Source organism: Corapipo altera, unplaced genomic scaffold (genome assembly GCF_003945725.1).
Source record: "Corapipo altera isolate COAL_440 unplaced genomic scaffold, ASM394572v1 22b, whole genome shotgun sequence".
Lineage (NCBI taxonomy): Eukaryota > Metazoa > Chordata > Aves > Passeriformes > Pipridae > Corapipo > Corapipo altera.
The window spans coordinates 22,315,450-22,329,253 of record NW_020884876.1 but is presented as its reverse complement, the minus strand read 5'-3'; the positions used below and the strand labels follow the sequence as shown (position 1 = coordinate 22,329,253).

At 39.5% G+C, this 13,804-nt stretch overlaps 1 protein-coding gene across 1 annotated transcript in view; it reads left to right on the top strand.

Annotated features, from left to right (window-relative positions):
* The first annotated feature begins 3,391 nt into the window (after window positions 1-3,391).
* ENPEP (glutamyl aminopeptidase) overlaps window positions 3,392-13,804 on the top strand; it is a 34,265-nt gene continuing 23,852 nt past the window's right edge. Inside the window, exons 1-3 of the mRNA XM_027636324.1 lie at window positions 3,392-4,264; window positions 9,164-9,305; window positions 11,831-11,962. Coding sequence (XP_027492125.1) covers window positions 3,633-4,264; window positions 9,164-9,305; window positions 11,831-11,962 — 906 coding nt within the window. The 5' untranslated portion in view covers window positions 3,392-3,632. The remainder of the gene's footprint in view (window positions 4,265-9,163; window positions 9,306-11,830; window positions 11,963-13,804) is intronic.

Here is a 13,804-nt window from a genome sequence, read left to right as displayed (position 1 = left end):
GGATCCATTTATTATCCCTAGGTCTTGTTGCAAGGGCAGCTCAGAGAGTAGAAGGGAATCAGATGTCCTCAGATTCTGCTGCCCTCATGTTGCCTTAAAGTCCCTGGACACAGTGAGACAAAGACCTCCTTGGCATAAGCTTGGTAAGCATTTCATGTTATTCCAAAGATGACTTGGCTCATAGGAGTTTCATTTGTTGTGAGTTGCAGCAGTTTTTTCTTTTCTTCTCTCTCTCTTTTTTTTTAATATACTTCATTTATTTTCATGTCTTTGATGCTTTCCAGAGCAGCTCTTTTCTCATTGTCATCTTCAATTAAGGATTTCCTGGGAGTATGTGACATCTTCCTGCATGCCTAGAGCAGACCTTTGCTAATGTTGATCCTGGCTGCAGAAATTTTATTCTGTTTTGCATACTTAAAGTTGGAATTATATCAGAGTTGGAAATTATATCAGAAATGAATGACTGACAATTTGTGAATAAAAATTAGGATTCATTACACTCCTGGTTGCTATCTGAAAGGATACCTGTATTGCTTCTGCAGGCATGTACATGTCCCCACCAGCAATGTCATGACAGAGCAGGGTGACTCCACACACCCCCTCCTTTTTAGTTAGTCGAAGGGGAAGGGTTAAGCCAGTATGGTAACTCTGGTGCAGACTGAAAACTAAATCCTAACTTCAGATGAAATTTGCTTCAGTTAAAAATCAACACCAAACAAATAATATCAGGTGTTAGCATTGGCCGAGTGACTGCTAGGAGTGTTTAAATCTCTTTTCAGTTTTCTAGAAATCAAACTAAAGCAATCTAAACCTGTCCAAGCTTGGCCAGCACTTGCCTGCAGTCACGGTTGTGGTTTGTGCTGGAGGAGCTTAGGGTGGGCTTTCTTCCATTTCCCTTCCTTCTAGAGATTCATCATCTTATCCTTGAAGGGAAAGGGAAACAAAGTATCTATATCTTGTTGATGAAGGCCATGGTGCTGTCTTCTCTGGAGAGGTAGATCCTGTTCCCTGCCCCTTTCTACCTGGAGAGGGCCAAGCAGAGAGAACACTGGCATTGCGTTTGGGAGCTCTGCCCTCCTTCATTGCTCCTGTGTAGAGGAAATAATAGTTTGATGCCTACTTGCCCTTGGACATCTATATTGGGTCATTGGCAGCTGGGCTGCTTCTTAGCACTGCTTAGCACTGACTCCATTAGTGTCAGCTAGCAGCAAAGCACATTTCTGATTTGGGAGAAGTAAGTCTGCTCATAGCTACCACTGTTAGAAATATATCTAGTTTTGGCTGCAACTAGGTTTGAACTTCGGTTATACAGAGATCAATGCTAGAGCTTGTGTACACTACTCCCTTGACTGACACTTTGTAATGGATTTTTCTGCTAGTGTTGTTTTCAAGGCTTAGGATAAGAAATACATTGATATTTGCTTTTAGGACCAGCTCATCTACATATGTTTTCTAGATCTTCCTGAAGGAAGTAATTGTTACCAGTGAAAAAATCTGCAAGTCTTTTCAAAACTACAGTAAATAACCTGCTCTTCAGTCTCTCAGCTCAAACAGCATTTTTCATCTTCAGATTAAAAACGTAACAGAAAAGCTCATGGCTAAGAAGAGTGCAAATGGAAGTGATGCAAAAAGCATGTCTGAAATCAAGACATTTACTGTCTCATCACTTACGGTCTGTGCTGGCTAAAGATGTCCTATTTAAAATCTATTGTAGCTCTTTTTCCTTGTCCTGTCCAATCGTAACAAAAGAAAAGATGAAGTGGTTTTTAATGTTAAGACCATGATTTTCAGTGCTGGCTCTGTTGCTAGAAGTTGAATTCTTACCCAATCCATTAAAGGGCACTGGTTTCCCATGTCATATCTAGTTTTGATCACAGTAGAGAAATGGGAAACAATAAAAACAGACGTAATATGAAACAGATTTTTAGCTTTCTGCTTGATTTTTTTTTTACATTAGTTTCTCACTTTTGAAAATATCTGAGTAAGAGTTAACTTGATGCTCTGCAAAAAAACTCCAAAACTTTAATTTTCTCAGTTCCTGTAGGAAATCCTGGCCTTTAAAACAAGGTGCTATATAAACAGCAGTGTGCTGGAAGAATGCTGATGCAAACTGGGTGACTTAAATTCCCTGTGGTGGCTGACAATATCTCAAAGTGAGACTTATGAGCAGATCCATTTCTAAACAGACTGGGTGAAGTCTTTTCTAGAAAAGTTCCTTCCCCGATTCAGTGCATCTCACTCAGAGTATACGTTAACTAATTCTAAGGCCTAAATTAATCCAACCAGGTGAAACTTTATCTATCTCAAAAAAAAAAAAAAAAAAAAGTCAAGACTAATTAGTCAGAGTTGTAACTAATGTAAAGGGTGATAATAATCTGCCTCCTTATAAACCAAAACAGGAGGCGTGAAGCCAAACTGATGTGCCTGATTAACAGTCTACTCAAGTGGGCTACATAAGTGGAGTAAAAGGGTTGAGAGATCCAGAGACTAAGGCTTATGTTCTATACTATCTTCCTTTAGCCCAGTAACAACAAGGCCAAGACTACTGCTGTGCTCAGTTTCACACTGCATTAGCAACATCTTGCTTGCAGGCTTAGTAAGGCCTTACTTACAATAAGTTCCTTCGAGCAGAATCAGGCTCTATTCACTTAATTTGTTTCAATGAAGTGCCACATTGTGATGACAAGCAATAAACGCTAAATTAGATCCTCAGTGCTCAAATCATATAATAGCATATTTAGAAGTGTCCCTCACAGCAAGGGTTCACAGGCAGCACTGTAATTGTGCTGACCCACAAAGCAATGCTATCTGAGGCTACCAGCTTGCATGCATGGTTGTGATCAATCTCCTGGAAAACTGGCCCTATGAGGGGAAGAGGAATTAGACATCTTTTAAAATTTTAAGTCAGTGATCAAAATTTATCATTCCACTGTGCATTCATCTGTCCGTGACTGCCTTGAATTACTTGGCAAAGGTAAATGAGCCTAGAAAAGAGGGGAAACAATTGAAAGATGTGTGTGATTTTTGCTGGATTTTTGAGAGTTTGGAGATGTCATTTCACAGCATATAGGGTGGAAGTTCAAGGAAATCTTTATTAATAAGAGGGAAAAAAAAACCCAGCCCAAACCTCAAAAACCTAAACAAGACATAGCAGAGAAAAAAAAGGAAGAGGTAGTGGTGAAGGTTGAGGATTTGGAGCAGTTACACCTCTATCTGCAAACTCTTTCTGAAAGCTGCTGACAGAGCTTTGGCATCTGATCATGTCCTGACTGCTGATTAACATAGCACTGTTTTATATTTAACTCAGGCCAGAACAGGAGGGGCTGGGGGTGGGGTTGCACTGCTTATAAGGGTAGCACAGCAGGAACAATGTTCTTCTGTGTCAGTTCCCTCCTTCTCTCAGTCCAGCTGCACTTCTTTTGATCACTAACATTTCCTCCAAGAGCATGTTGTCTTTAATTAATTAAGTGTCTCGTGGAAAGCGAGGTGCGGGAGACAGGCAGAGAACAGCTATAGCTACACAATTAAAATACAAACCAAGACTGCTGAGTTTACTGAATGCAAGTGTTGGAGTGACTAATAAGCTTTTTTGTAGTTAATGTTTTGCTCTGAAAGCGGACCCAGGAGCAGAGATGGAGGGCATGGATTTTGAGGATGAGAAGTCCAAGAGGTACTGCATGAAGACAAAGCATGTGGCTATCATCTGTGGTGTTGTGGTTATTGTAGGTCTTGCCGTGGGGCTTGGTGTGGGACTGAGCAGACCTAAATCGCAGAAAACTCCAGAGGGAACAGATCAACCAACAACAGATCAACCAACAACAGATCAGCCTCGTCCCCCGGTGGATTTGGGTCCCTGTCCGTCCAAAGATGAGACTGGAGAGTGGACAGAATTTAGGCTGCCCACTTATGTCAAGCCTGTCCACTATGATCTGGAAATCAAGCCTGAAATGGAGGCAGACATTTACAGTGGGACAGTCAATATTTCTATTATTTTGGAAAAACCTACCAGCTCCCTGTGGCTTCACCTGCGAGAGACCAAGATTACAGAAATGCCCACACTCCAGAAATCTTCAGGACAGCAGATTGCTCTGAATGATTGCTTTGCGTACGACCCACAGGAATACATAGTGATGAAGGCAGCAGCAGAGCTCTCTGTCACTGATCAAAGTGATCCCTATGTGCTCACCCTGAAGTTTCAAGGCTGGCTGAATGGTTCACTGGTTGGGTTTTATAGGACCACCTATACTGAGAACGAAGAGATCAAGTAAAGCAGTTTTTCTTTTATTTATTAAACTTTCTTTATTTCTACTTGTTCAGGCCTGCTCCATTCCTGTTTCAGCTTTTCAGTCTTGCTTCTCACCTACTTGCTGACATTTCTGGGCTGTTCTTTAGTTTTCTCATTCCCCTAAGGAAGATCCTGTATTCAAAACGTTTTGGCTGCTGACTAGTGAATCTGGGCTGGAGAGACGAGGGTTTGTTATTATTTTTCTGAAAAACCTTTTCAAATTCTACTGATCCCAGATTACCTTTGAACTTTATGAATTGCTCTGTCAGAGAGCTGAAAGGATTGAGGCCTGTTTTTATCTCTGTAGTACAATAAGTAGCATACAACTATTACCACCCTCTTCCTGTCACTCCCCAAGGTAACAGTTTTGTTGTAAAATACTCTTCTGATACGTTTCCTGATATGATGCCTCCTTGATATTGTAAGCCTGAGGAATATTCAAACCAGAACTTCTCTGTCCCTCCTGCAGATGGTTCAAATTATATAGGAAAATCCGAACAATTAAGGTTATATTTGACTTGGGTTTTTTGTGCTCCATCTCTTCCTTATTAACATATCAACAGTTATTGAAAGATTACAAAGCCTCTGCCCGTTCAGCTAACCCATTCCATTTGCCAGATTTGCACTACAGGGAAAGCTTGAAAAAGCCATTGCCCACCATTCAAAGGCTTTTCTTCACAGTTAATGTATGGAGAGGACACTCATCCATTTTCCAATATTTATATTTCTGAAGTGACTCATTCCAGCCTTTACAGCCAAAAGATACACTTAGCTAGACTTTTACAAGGCCCTGTAGCAGGAACATGAAGACAAGCACCAATGTGTTGTCATGTCACTTGTTTGCCCTCCTGGGACAATGGTGTCATGAGTGAGAGTCACATCAGTTCCATTCAACCACTGACAGACAATGTCAGGAGTAGCAGCAGTGACTGGTACTGACACCAGCAAATCCAAGAGGCAGAGGATAAAGCAAGCATTGATTTTTCCTAGTTAAACACAGTTATCTGATCTGCGAAGAATCTATGTAGTGAACAGCTCGAACACCAGACGGCTCTTTCCCCCTTGTTTTCCTCCATCTCTGACCTCAGTATTGCTCTTACTTGAAAGGTGCTTTGATTTTATACTTTGAGTATCTGACATCTCCACAACAGTTTTAAAGTGCAACCTCTTATGATACTTCTGAGTTGAGGTGTATTACTTCCTTTTTATTGGTGAAGGATATCTAGATATTAAAGTAATAGCTCCAGACCTGTCACAACACCAGAACAGCTGGACCAGAATACAGGTCTCCTGAGTTGCAGAGCAGGAGAGGTGAGTGCCTTTCCCTCAGATCCAGACAGTAGAGGTAGACAAGGGCCAAGCATCTGATGTCAGGAGAAAAGGGGAACTTCAAAAACCAAAGAAAATATGAAATGTGATCTCACTTTCACTGTTCCTACTTCTTGGCTGGAAGCTACAGTTGCAGGGATGATCCTAGCCAGTAGTCTGAAAACTCTCAATACAGAAAGGAACTTGAGCATGTGAGTTTGTTTGTTAGGCTTGAGAAGGGCTTTAATAAGAATGAGCGAATGGTGACTTCTGGAATGTTTTGCATGTGGTTGAGCTTGAGCAGATTGTTTGTGGGGGTGGAATAGGTGATGTACATCATAGTGATAAGTACGGCTTTGAAATTAAAACAACCACCAGCCAAGCTCCTGCTCTGTGGCACGAGGGGAGGTGAGAAAGGATGGCAAGAGAAGGGTTTTATTATTTAATAAAACTGCATTTTCCCCGGCTTTCCATTCAAAGCAATGCTGACTGGAACTGGCTTTTTTGTCTTTGCCTGAGGTAGACATCACTCTTGGAAAATTTCGACCCAAATAGTTCCATTCTTATCATGTTGCAAGTAAATACAAATCAGATTAGGTAAGAACAATGATAAAGTCTATTAATAGGGAGTGTTAAATTGAAGAGGGTTGAGGTGAAAATGCAATCCAACATGTGATTAACCTACTCAACCTTTCCTTCTGTGCAGTGTTAGAAGCAACAGGACCTTTTGAGAGAATTAATAACAACTGGAAAGTCAGCTCCCAGAACTGAGCTGCTCCCCAGCTGTCTATCTGTGAAGGCAAAGGTTTGCCAAAACATTTCTATAACGCCTTTTGTTTACAAACTGGGCACATATCCAGACTTTGCTGTTGCTTAGATTCAAATCTCCCACTACATTTTGTGGAAAACAGGTAGATATGTGCTGAACATACCTATAAGTCTGGGATCCTTGAGAGTCTCAGGGAGAAGAACACCTCATTTGGGAATCCTGTTAAGACAGATCACACAACTCCCATCAGGGCAAAGGTGCTTTTGGACATCCCTAAAGCAGAGATTTGAGATACTTTGGAACACAACTATTTAAATTGGTGTGCACATGTACATAGGGAACAGGAAAGCAGAAACTTTGAGAATGTAGGTTTTGGACATAGACCTGCCTAGATCGTCCTGTGGGCTCCTGAATCCAGCAGTAAGCACATAAGTCCTTTGGTGAAACTATTCCTTGTGCATTCCATTTCCCCATTGATGGAAAACGAATAACAGTTCTTCCTTATTCTGCATGATGCAGTGAGCATAACTACATTACAACTGTGTTATTTTCAGATATTAGGGAAAGAAGTATAAGAAGAATCCTTGCCTGGTGTAATGGGTTATTTCAGCTCACTAATTTCTCACAAGAAATGTGCTAAAGCCCTCTTGTATTTTCTCCTTAACATTACAAATAATACAAATGTCACAACATCTGGCTTGGATTTTGCACGACTATTAGTGATAAGGTATGGCTTCCCTTTTATAGGAATTCTTTCTGTTTTCTATAAGAAAAGAACAAGAGGTTTGGCACATGGCTAACAGGGACACTTGCATTTAGGATTTTGTTAAATAGTGAAAGACAAAATTTTCTTTAGTGTACAGAAATAACACTCCTAGTTTTCTTCCTCAAGGAGAAAGTTTCCTCAGAAGAAGCAATGAATCTGAATTTTAGGAAAGACTAAGAGAAAAATGCTTTAAATGGCTTAAGGGGAAGAGGGGTTTTTCACTAATGCCATGTACTTTGGGGGGCTCGGGGGGAAATCTTAAATGCATCACTATTTTATTTTGAGAACAGCTGGATGCAGTCTCAGTCACATTTTCACTTCTTATTAGGTATGATTTACAACTGTCACCTCTAGTTCACATTTAAAGATCTGGACATCAACAGCAAGTAGAAGAGCAGAAGCCACCAAAGACTGAAGAAAATCTTAGCTAAAAACTGCATTATGAAGCTTGAAAGGAAATTACAACATTTTGAGTTTCTGATGCCACTTTTATGCATACCATAGTCTGGAGCTGTCATTGTCTAGCCTATAGGAATGGTAGCGCTAAGGTTTTGCACTCGTAATGTCTGTGTGCCTCTACAAGCATAGGAGGATAGATGGATTATCATCTCATAAATCAACAGAGATATCACAGTGTTATCAGTCTGTAGGAACAAGACATAAACGTGTCAAAATATATAGCAGATTTTTTAAGCAATAGCTGTGAAGCATTGCCCTGGAGGCTTGGAGTTAATTTAATTGTGAAATAGCTTTCAAATCCTACAAAAATAGAGAGTGACAGCAAACAATGCACCAAGAAAAAGAAACTCTGTTGAGTCTGAAATTATGTTAAGGTGAATGTTCATTATGCTTTCTGGCCATGAACTTTTGAGTTACTATTCCAAAGAACATGAATGGAGAGAACCCAGACATATTACCTCAGTCAGACTGGTAAATGACTCTTGCTGCTACAAGTTCCTAATGACCAGTTTAGTATTTAACCGTCACAGGGAAATGCCAAGGGCAACAGAAACATTGAAAAATTGATTGTCAAGTGAGCTTGTAGGATTGCTGCAGATTTGTAATTTATGGTGTACACTTTTAATTACTTTTTGGAAAGAAAAACTACCTTAATATAGTTGGAGCAGCTGTAGAATTGCTGTCAGAAAATGCTCAACATTCCAGATTAATTGAAGAAGCATCTGCAATCCCTTTCACCATCAATCACTTGAGAATACACCCTGCCACTGTATGGTTCATTAACGGGAAAGCCCAATGTCACTGCAAGAAGCAAGCACATGATACGAACGTTCACAACCTTCACCTTGTTTTTATGTGACCCCTATTGTTCAGCACTTCCAGCTGTTTTTGCACAACTGAGATGCCTTTCTAAACCCCCAATACAGCTTGCATAGCATCAGTTATATACCAGGATATTCACCTGAACTTTCCACGCTTTCTCCAGCAGTTTCACTAATGGAGTCAGGGAAGCATAACAGTACCAACAGAAAGCTGTATGTGGTAAATGCAAGAAAAGAAACACATAGGCAGGATGAGATTTTAGTGGCATTTACACAATTTCAAGGTGGTGTCTCAGGATATGTTCAAAACTCCAATCCCAAGATATGCTGTAGTGGGTAAATGATGCATGGAGTGATCTGATTTCCTTTCAGGTGATATCATCAGTATTTTATTTTAGGTGCATAAATCAGTGGAAAAGCTCATTAGGAGGGTAAGCAAAATTTTTACCATCCATGAGGGGTCATGCCTATCTTACTGCCTGGCTCCTAAAAATATTTGATGATAAGCAATTTGCTTTAGCTTTTGCTCTGAAACCTAGAGGATGCTGATGACAGACTTTGATTTATATGTTACACATGCCTATATGATGTCAGCTTGTGCATTTCTGCTGTCACTTGGTTTTATGAATGGACAAGTACACACAAATACTTGTAGCTGAATTTAGTTTGTGAAATTGCTAAAAAAATGTTTAGAAATTACAGACAAGATTTCAAAGCTCTATAATGAAGGCTTGCCAATGTGTTGCTTGTTTAAGGAGCATCGCAGCTACTGATCATGAGCCAACAGATGCACGGAAGTCGTTTCCCTGCTTTGACGAGCCAAACAAAAAGGCAACTTACAACATATCTATCATCCATCAAGATACATATGAAGTACTTTCAAACATGCCTGTACAGGTATGTATTTCCCAGCTCTGCTGCCTAAGTGAAACGGTTCTATAAAGCCACTGGAATAGTAGTGTGGATCGCAAGGTCCTTGTGTGTTCACAGACTCTACTACCTGGACACTGTAAAACTAATGGTTAATGAATATTCCATAGAACAGGACTAGTTGGTTGTTAGGACTCATGGTGGTCCACCAGGACACAACATGGCAATACAGAATCAAATCCAAAGCAGAAATGAAATGTGTTTCCTGTCTTTAGCTAGCTGATCCTGTATTCAGATATTCTAGGTGAGTGTCCTCTAGTAACTATAAATAGATAATGGCAGGTTCTTCAGCCAAACTGGATGGACTCTGAGAAGGAATACTCTGGAAGACAGCTTTCCAGGTGGAAAGCCTAAAATAATCACTAAAACTAAATAAGGTCCAAAGCAAGGGTCTGCTGATCACAATCTAATGGCAAAGAATCCTTCTAGCAAGGAAGTCTAGGATTATTATTTTTAATAATACAGGATCTGAAATCCCATCTGTCAATTCATGGGTGTGGGCATTTGTCATTCCATCATGTCTATAATTTCATAAATAATCCATTTCTGGACCAAGTGTGTCAAATTCCAAGTTTTGTATGAAATTCAACAGCATCAATTATCTACCTCTGGGCTCTCTGGGAAGAAGATTGAATGGCTTTCAGATGAGAGACTTTCTAATGAATAGTTCAACTGAATGTGTAGTCCATTGTGTGATTTCTAATAATATGTTCTGTAGTGGGAGATAAAGTGCCAAGTTAAAAAAAAAAAGAAGAAAGAAAGAAAAAAGCCTCCAGGCTTTTGGCATTTTCATCTTCCCAAATTGCTCCCCCACCCAAAAAACAAAGGTCTGCTTTACTGTGTACTGTTTCATTTAGAGTCCCCTAAACTTTTTCTCCTAGCAATGCAGTAGAGAAAACTATTGCCATTCTAGTACAGATGCCTTCCATACCCTCTGCAAATTTAAAGATCTGACCCATTGTTATTAAAGACATTTCTGTGATACCTAAAAGAGACCAAGCACTTTGATGAATAATACATGAAAGGAGAGTGCTGTACCTTTCCTCACAGACCTCAGATAAAGGAGGGTACCATCAAGGAAGGTAAGGGGATAAGACTAGATAGTATGAAGATTTAGTGGGTTTTGAAATTTACTTTACACCCTGACATGTGGACCTTGCCTCTAGAATGGACATACAAAAATAAGCTTTTTAAAGGCTAGCTACAGCTTCTTAATTAATTTACTAAAAAACAAGTACAGAAAAGAAAATGCAGATTATGCTGAGTTCATACTCAAGTTTGACTGAGGGATTATAGTGGGGCACTTTTATATCTGATATGCTCACAAGTTGAGTAGCTCTGGTCTTGGTAGTGAAAGATCTTTGGGAAACATCCTTTCAACAGATGGAAATGTAGTAGTTTATAAATGCAAGGCATGTTGTGTGTTACGTGTCTTGTAGCAGTTTTCGTGGTGTGGAGCTATATAATCAGCATGGCAAAATCAGATCAGCAAAACTGAAACTTGTGCATTTCATTTGCATTTTTCACTGGATTTGATTTTTTAAAAAATTTTTTTCTGCTTAAGTCCTGAGTTTGTTGAAAGAAAAAAAGATATTAAGTTAAGTCAAATAATGTAAAAGTAGACTGTGAATATCTCTGTCAAAAGCAGGTTATGAATATCTGTGAAAAGGGTTTTTTCTCATGGAATCATATTACCTGTAACATTCACTGTCTGAGCTTTATTTATATTGTGTTTATTACAAAAAAATCTCATGAAGTGTTGTATCTCTAGAAAGCTAATGTCTTTTATATTCTTTTTGCTTTTTTCCTCTTTAAGTTAGTCATCCAGTCAGAAGCACAAAAGATTATCAGACAATAGCATAAAATGAGTAACAGAAATAAATATTTATGGAATAAATCACATACAACAAGACGAAGGTTTGGTCATATGGTTCATCTGAGAATTAAGGACATTTGGGAAAATCAAGAAAGCACTACATTTTATGTAAACTGAAGCAACTCACCAGTTAGCACTGTTCATTTGTATCTGAATGAATTCAGGATAGATTCATGACACTGGTCTTTATCCCAAGTAGCGTCTCTAGAATGCCTGAATCATCCATGATGCATATATTTAAGAGAGGAGAGAATTCAATCTCTTCTCTGATCTGTCCAAAGTGATGTTATTTTATGGAAGTATTGCAAGAACAAAACACAGTAGCATACACTGGAAAAATTCCTGTGCATGTGAATAGTTTCAAATCTCTGATGAAAATTACAATTAAGTAAACTTACTTAGTGCAGAAAAACAAAGTCCCATTTCATGTATTGCAGTGTTGCAGAAGAATCCATGCCTGTTCTCATGCCTTCAGCAATGAGATGCCAGAAGCGGTGAACCTGAAGAGGTGGTTTATCATTCCTGCGTAGTTGCAGCCTTCATACAAATATTGTACCCTCTTCTGCGTGTATTTGCAATCCCAAAAATCAAACTGATTATTTTTCCATTTCTGCAGCAAACTGTACAACTCGGCGATGGCTGGAATCGAACAACTTTTGAGAAGTCAGTTCCCATGAGCACTTACTTGGTATGCTTTGCAGTGCACCAGTTTTCCTATGAAGAGAGAATATCCCGTAGTGGAAAACCTGTAAGTCCTGCTGCAACCTGAACATGCTTCAGATGACAGATGTACCTTGATTTGCATTTAAACCAAAAAAATCTCAATTTATAAAAACAGGAACATATTTTTCCATTTCCCATAGCCCATTATATGCAGCCTATTTTATAAGATTAGGTGTTCACAGTGGTCCCTCTGACCTTAACTACATATAGTGTTTTGCAGTCCTTCCCTGTCTCCCATCTTTGTGAGATCTCAGTCAGTACCTCCCATATGGGCACACAGGTGAGGAAGAAGCACTATTTCTCTGACCTTGTCCCTGATTTGAAGCTCAGTGTCTGAAGGATTGTGCAAGTCAAGGGGTGCAGGAGAGTCACGGGCCATGGATACAAATATCTTATAGTTTTCTGTGGGTTAAAAGATATGAATCCATGCATTTGATATTATCACAGCCATGGAGACATAGGACTACAGTGCTATGTGCCATTATGTGTTGGCTTTAATATTCTTTATTTTACAACAGCTGCTGCAGGCAACTGCCCGGTGTAAGTTCTTTACAAATAAGTATAGAAGTGATAGTGTCTGCCTAAAGAGCTAGATATTTGGTAGGTGCCCTAATGAAGCGCATGGGTTTGAATCTGAATCCATAAAGTTAAAATAGCTCCTTTATTTAGATGCAGTAGGCAGTCCCATCCAGTTCTTGCTTAGATTCAAATCTCCTGAAGGTACAGCTGATTAGAGATAAAGAAATAACAAGACACTACATTGATTCACAAACTGGAATCCTAAATATAATTTGCCCCTCAACATAAACTCCTCATTTAGCCTAAACCTAGACTGGGATGCTCAACCTGCTGTTAATTAGTTATTGGATTAGATTTTTTTCTTCATCTGACACAGAGGATGATCCCAGGGCTGTATGCTATTGCTGCTTCCCCTTCCTTTCCCTTATGTAAACAGTGGTCTTGCGGTTCACCTGAGCCAGCAGTGCTTCCCTCCTTTTCTGGAGATAGTGACACAAATGGACAGGGAATCTATAACAAAGCCCCAGCCGGGCCACCATTAGCCTAGCAAGTTAGCTCTTCCTGAGTTTCCCTATCCAAAAACCTCAGCAAATCCTTGCCTACTTAAGGCTGTCCACTGATGTGAAAATCTGTCTTGTAGAAATCTCCAAGGTTCTGATTCAGTTCTTAGCAAAGACTTCCTGGCATAGTGCTGTGCTGAGGCCTCCATCCTCTGTGCCCGAACTACTATCATGCTGTATGCTTATATTATTTCTTGACAAATAGCTAAGGTTAAATTACACTTCAACAAGCAAATGGAGCTTGATTTGAGATAGATATGTAATATGCTTAGTTCCCTGCTGTTTGGCTAAATAATTTGCAAAACAGGAGCACATTTTTAAGCCACCCAGTCACACAATTTTGTCAACCAGTTGCTCTTCAACGCAGCTGATCCACTTACTATCAGGGACAGGACTTTAACTATTTGGCCTCAATAGATGTTCTCTAGAGTTTAGTTATTTTAAGAAGCAGAATTTGTGTAGCTTTTTGTGCAGAAAATAATGTGGTAGGGTAAAAAAAAGAAGTGTTTTACACTATTTTCCAGTTGGAAAAGTTAATATTTTCTGCTTGTCCATTCCCTGCTCCAGAGTACGGCTCTGAGGTCAATATTTGTTTTTTTTCCCCAAGCAAAACAGTAAAGCTCACAATGTTCCCAACTGGTTGTAGCTTTTCTAAATAGAAGGGAGTGCTCACTGAAACATGGTAATTAAAGTGTGTGTGTAGAAGCAGGGGTATTTGTGTCAGTACAGAGGTTGCCTGAAGAAACATCTAACTGAGGCCTCGGTTACTACATATTTTATTAATGTTG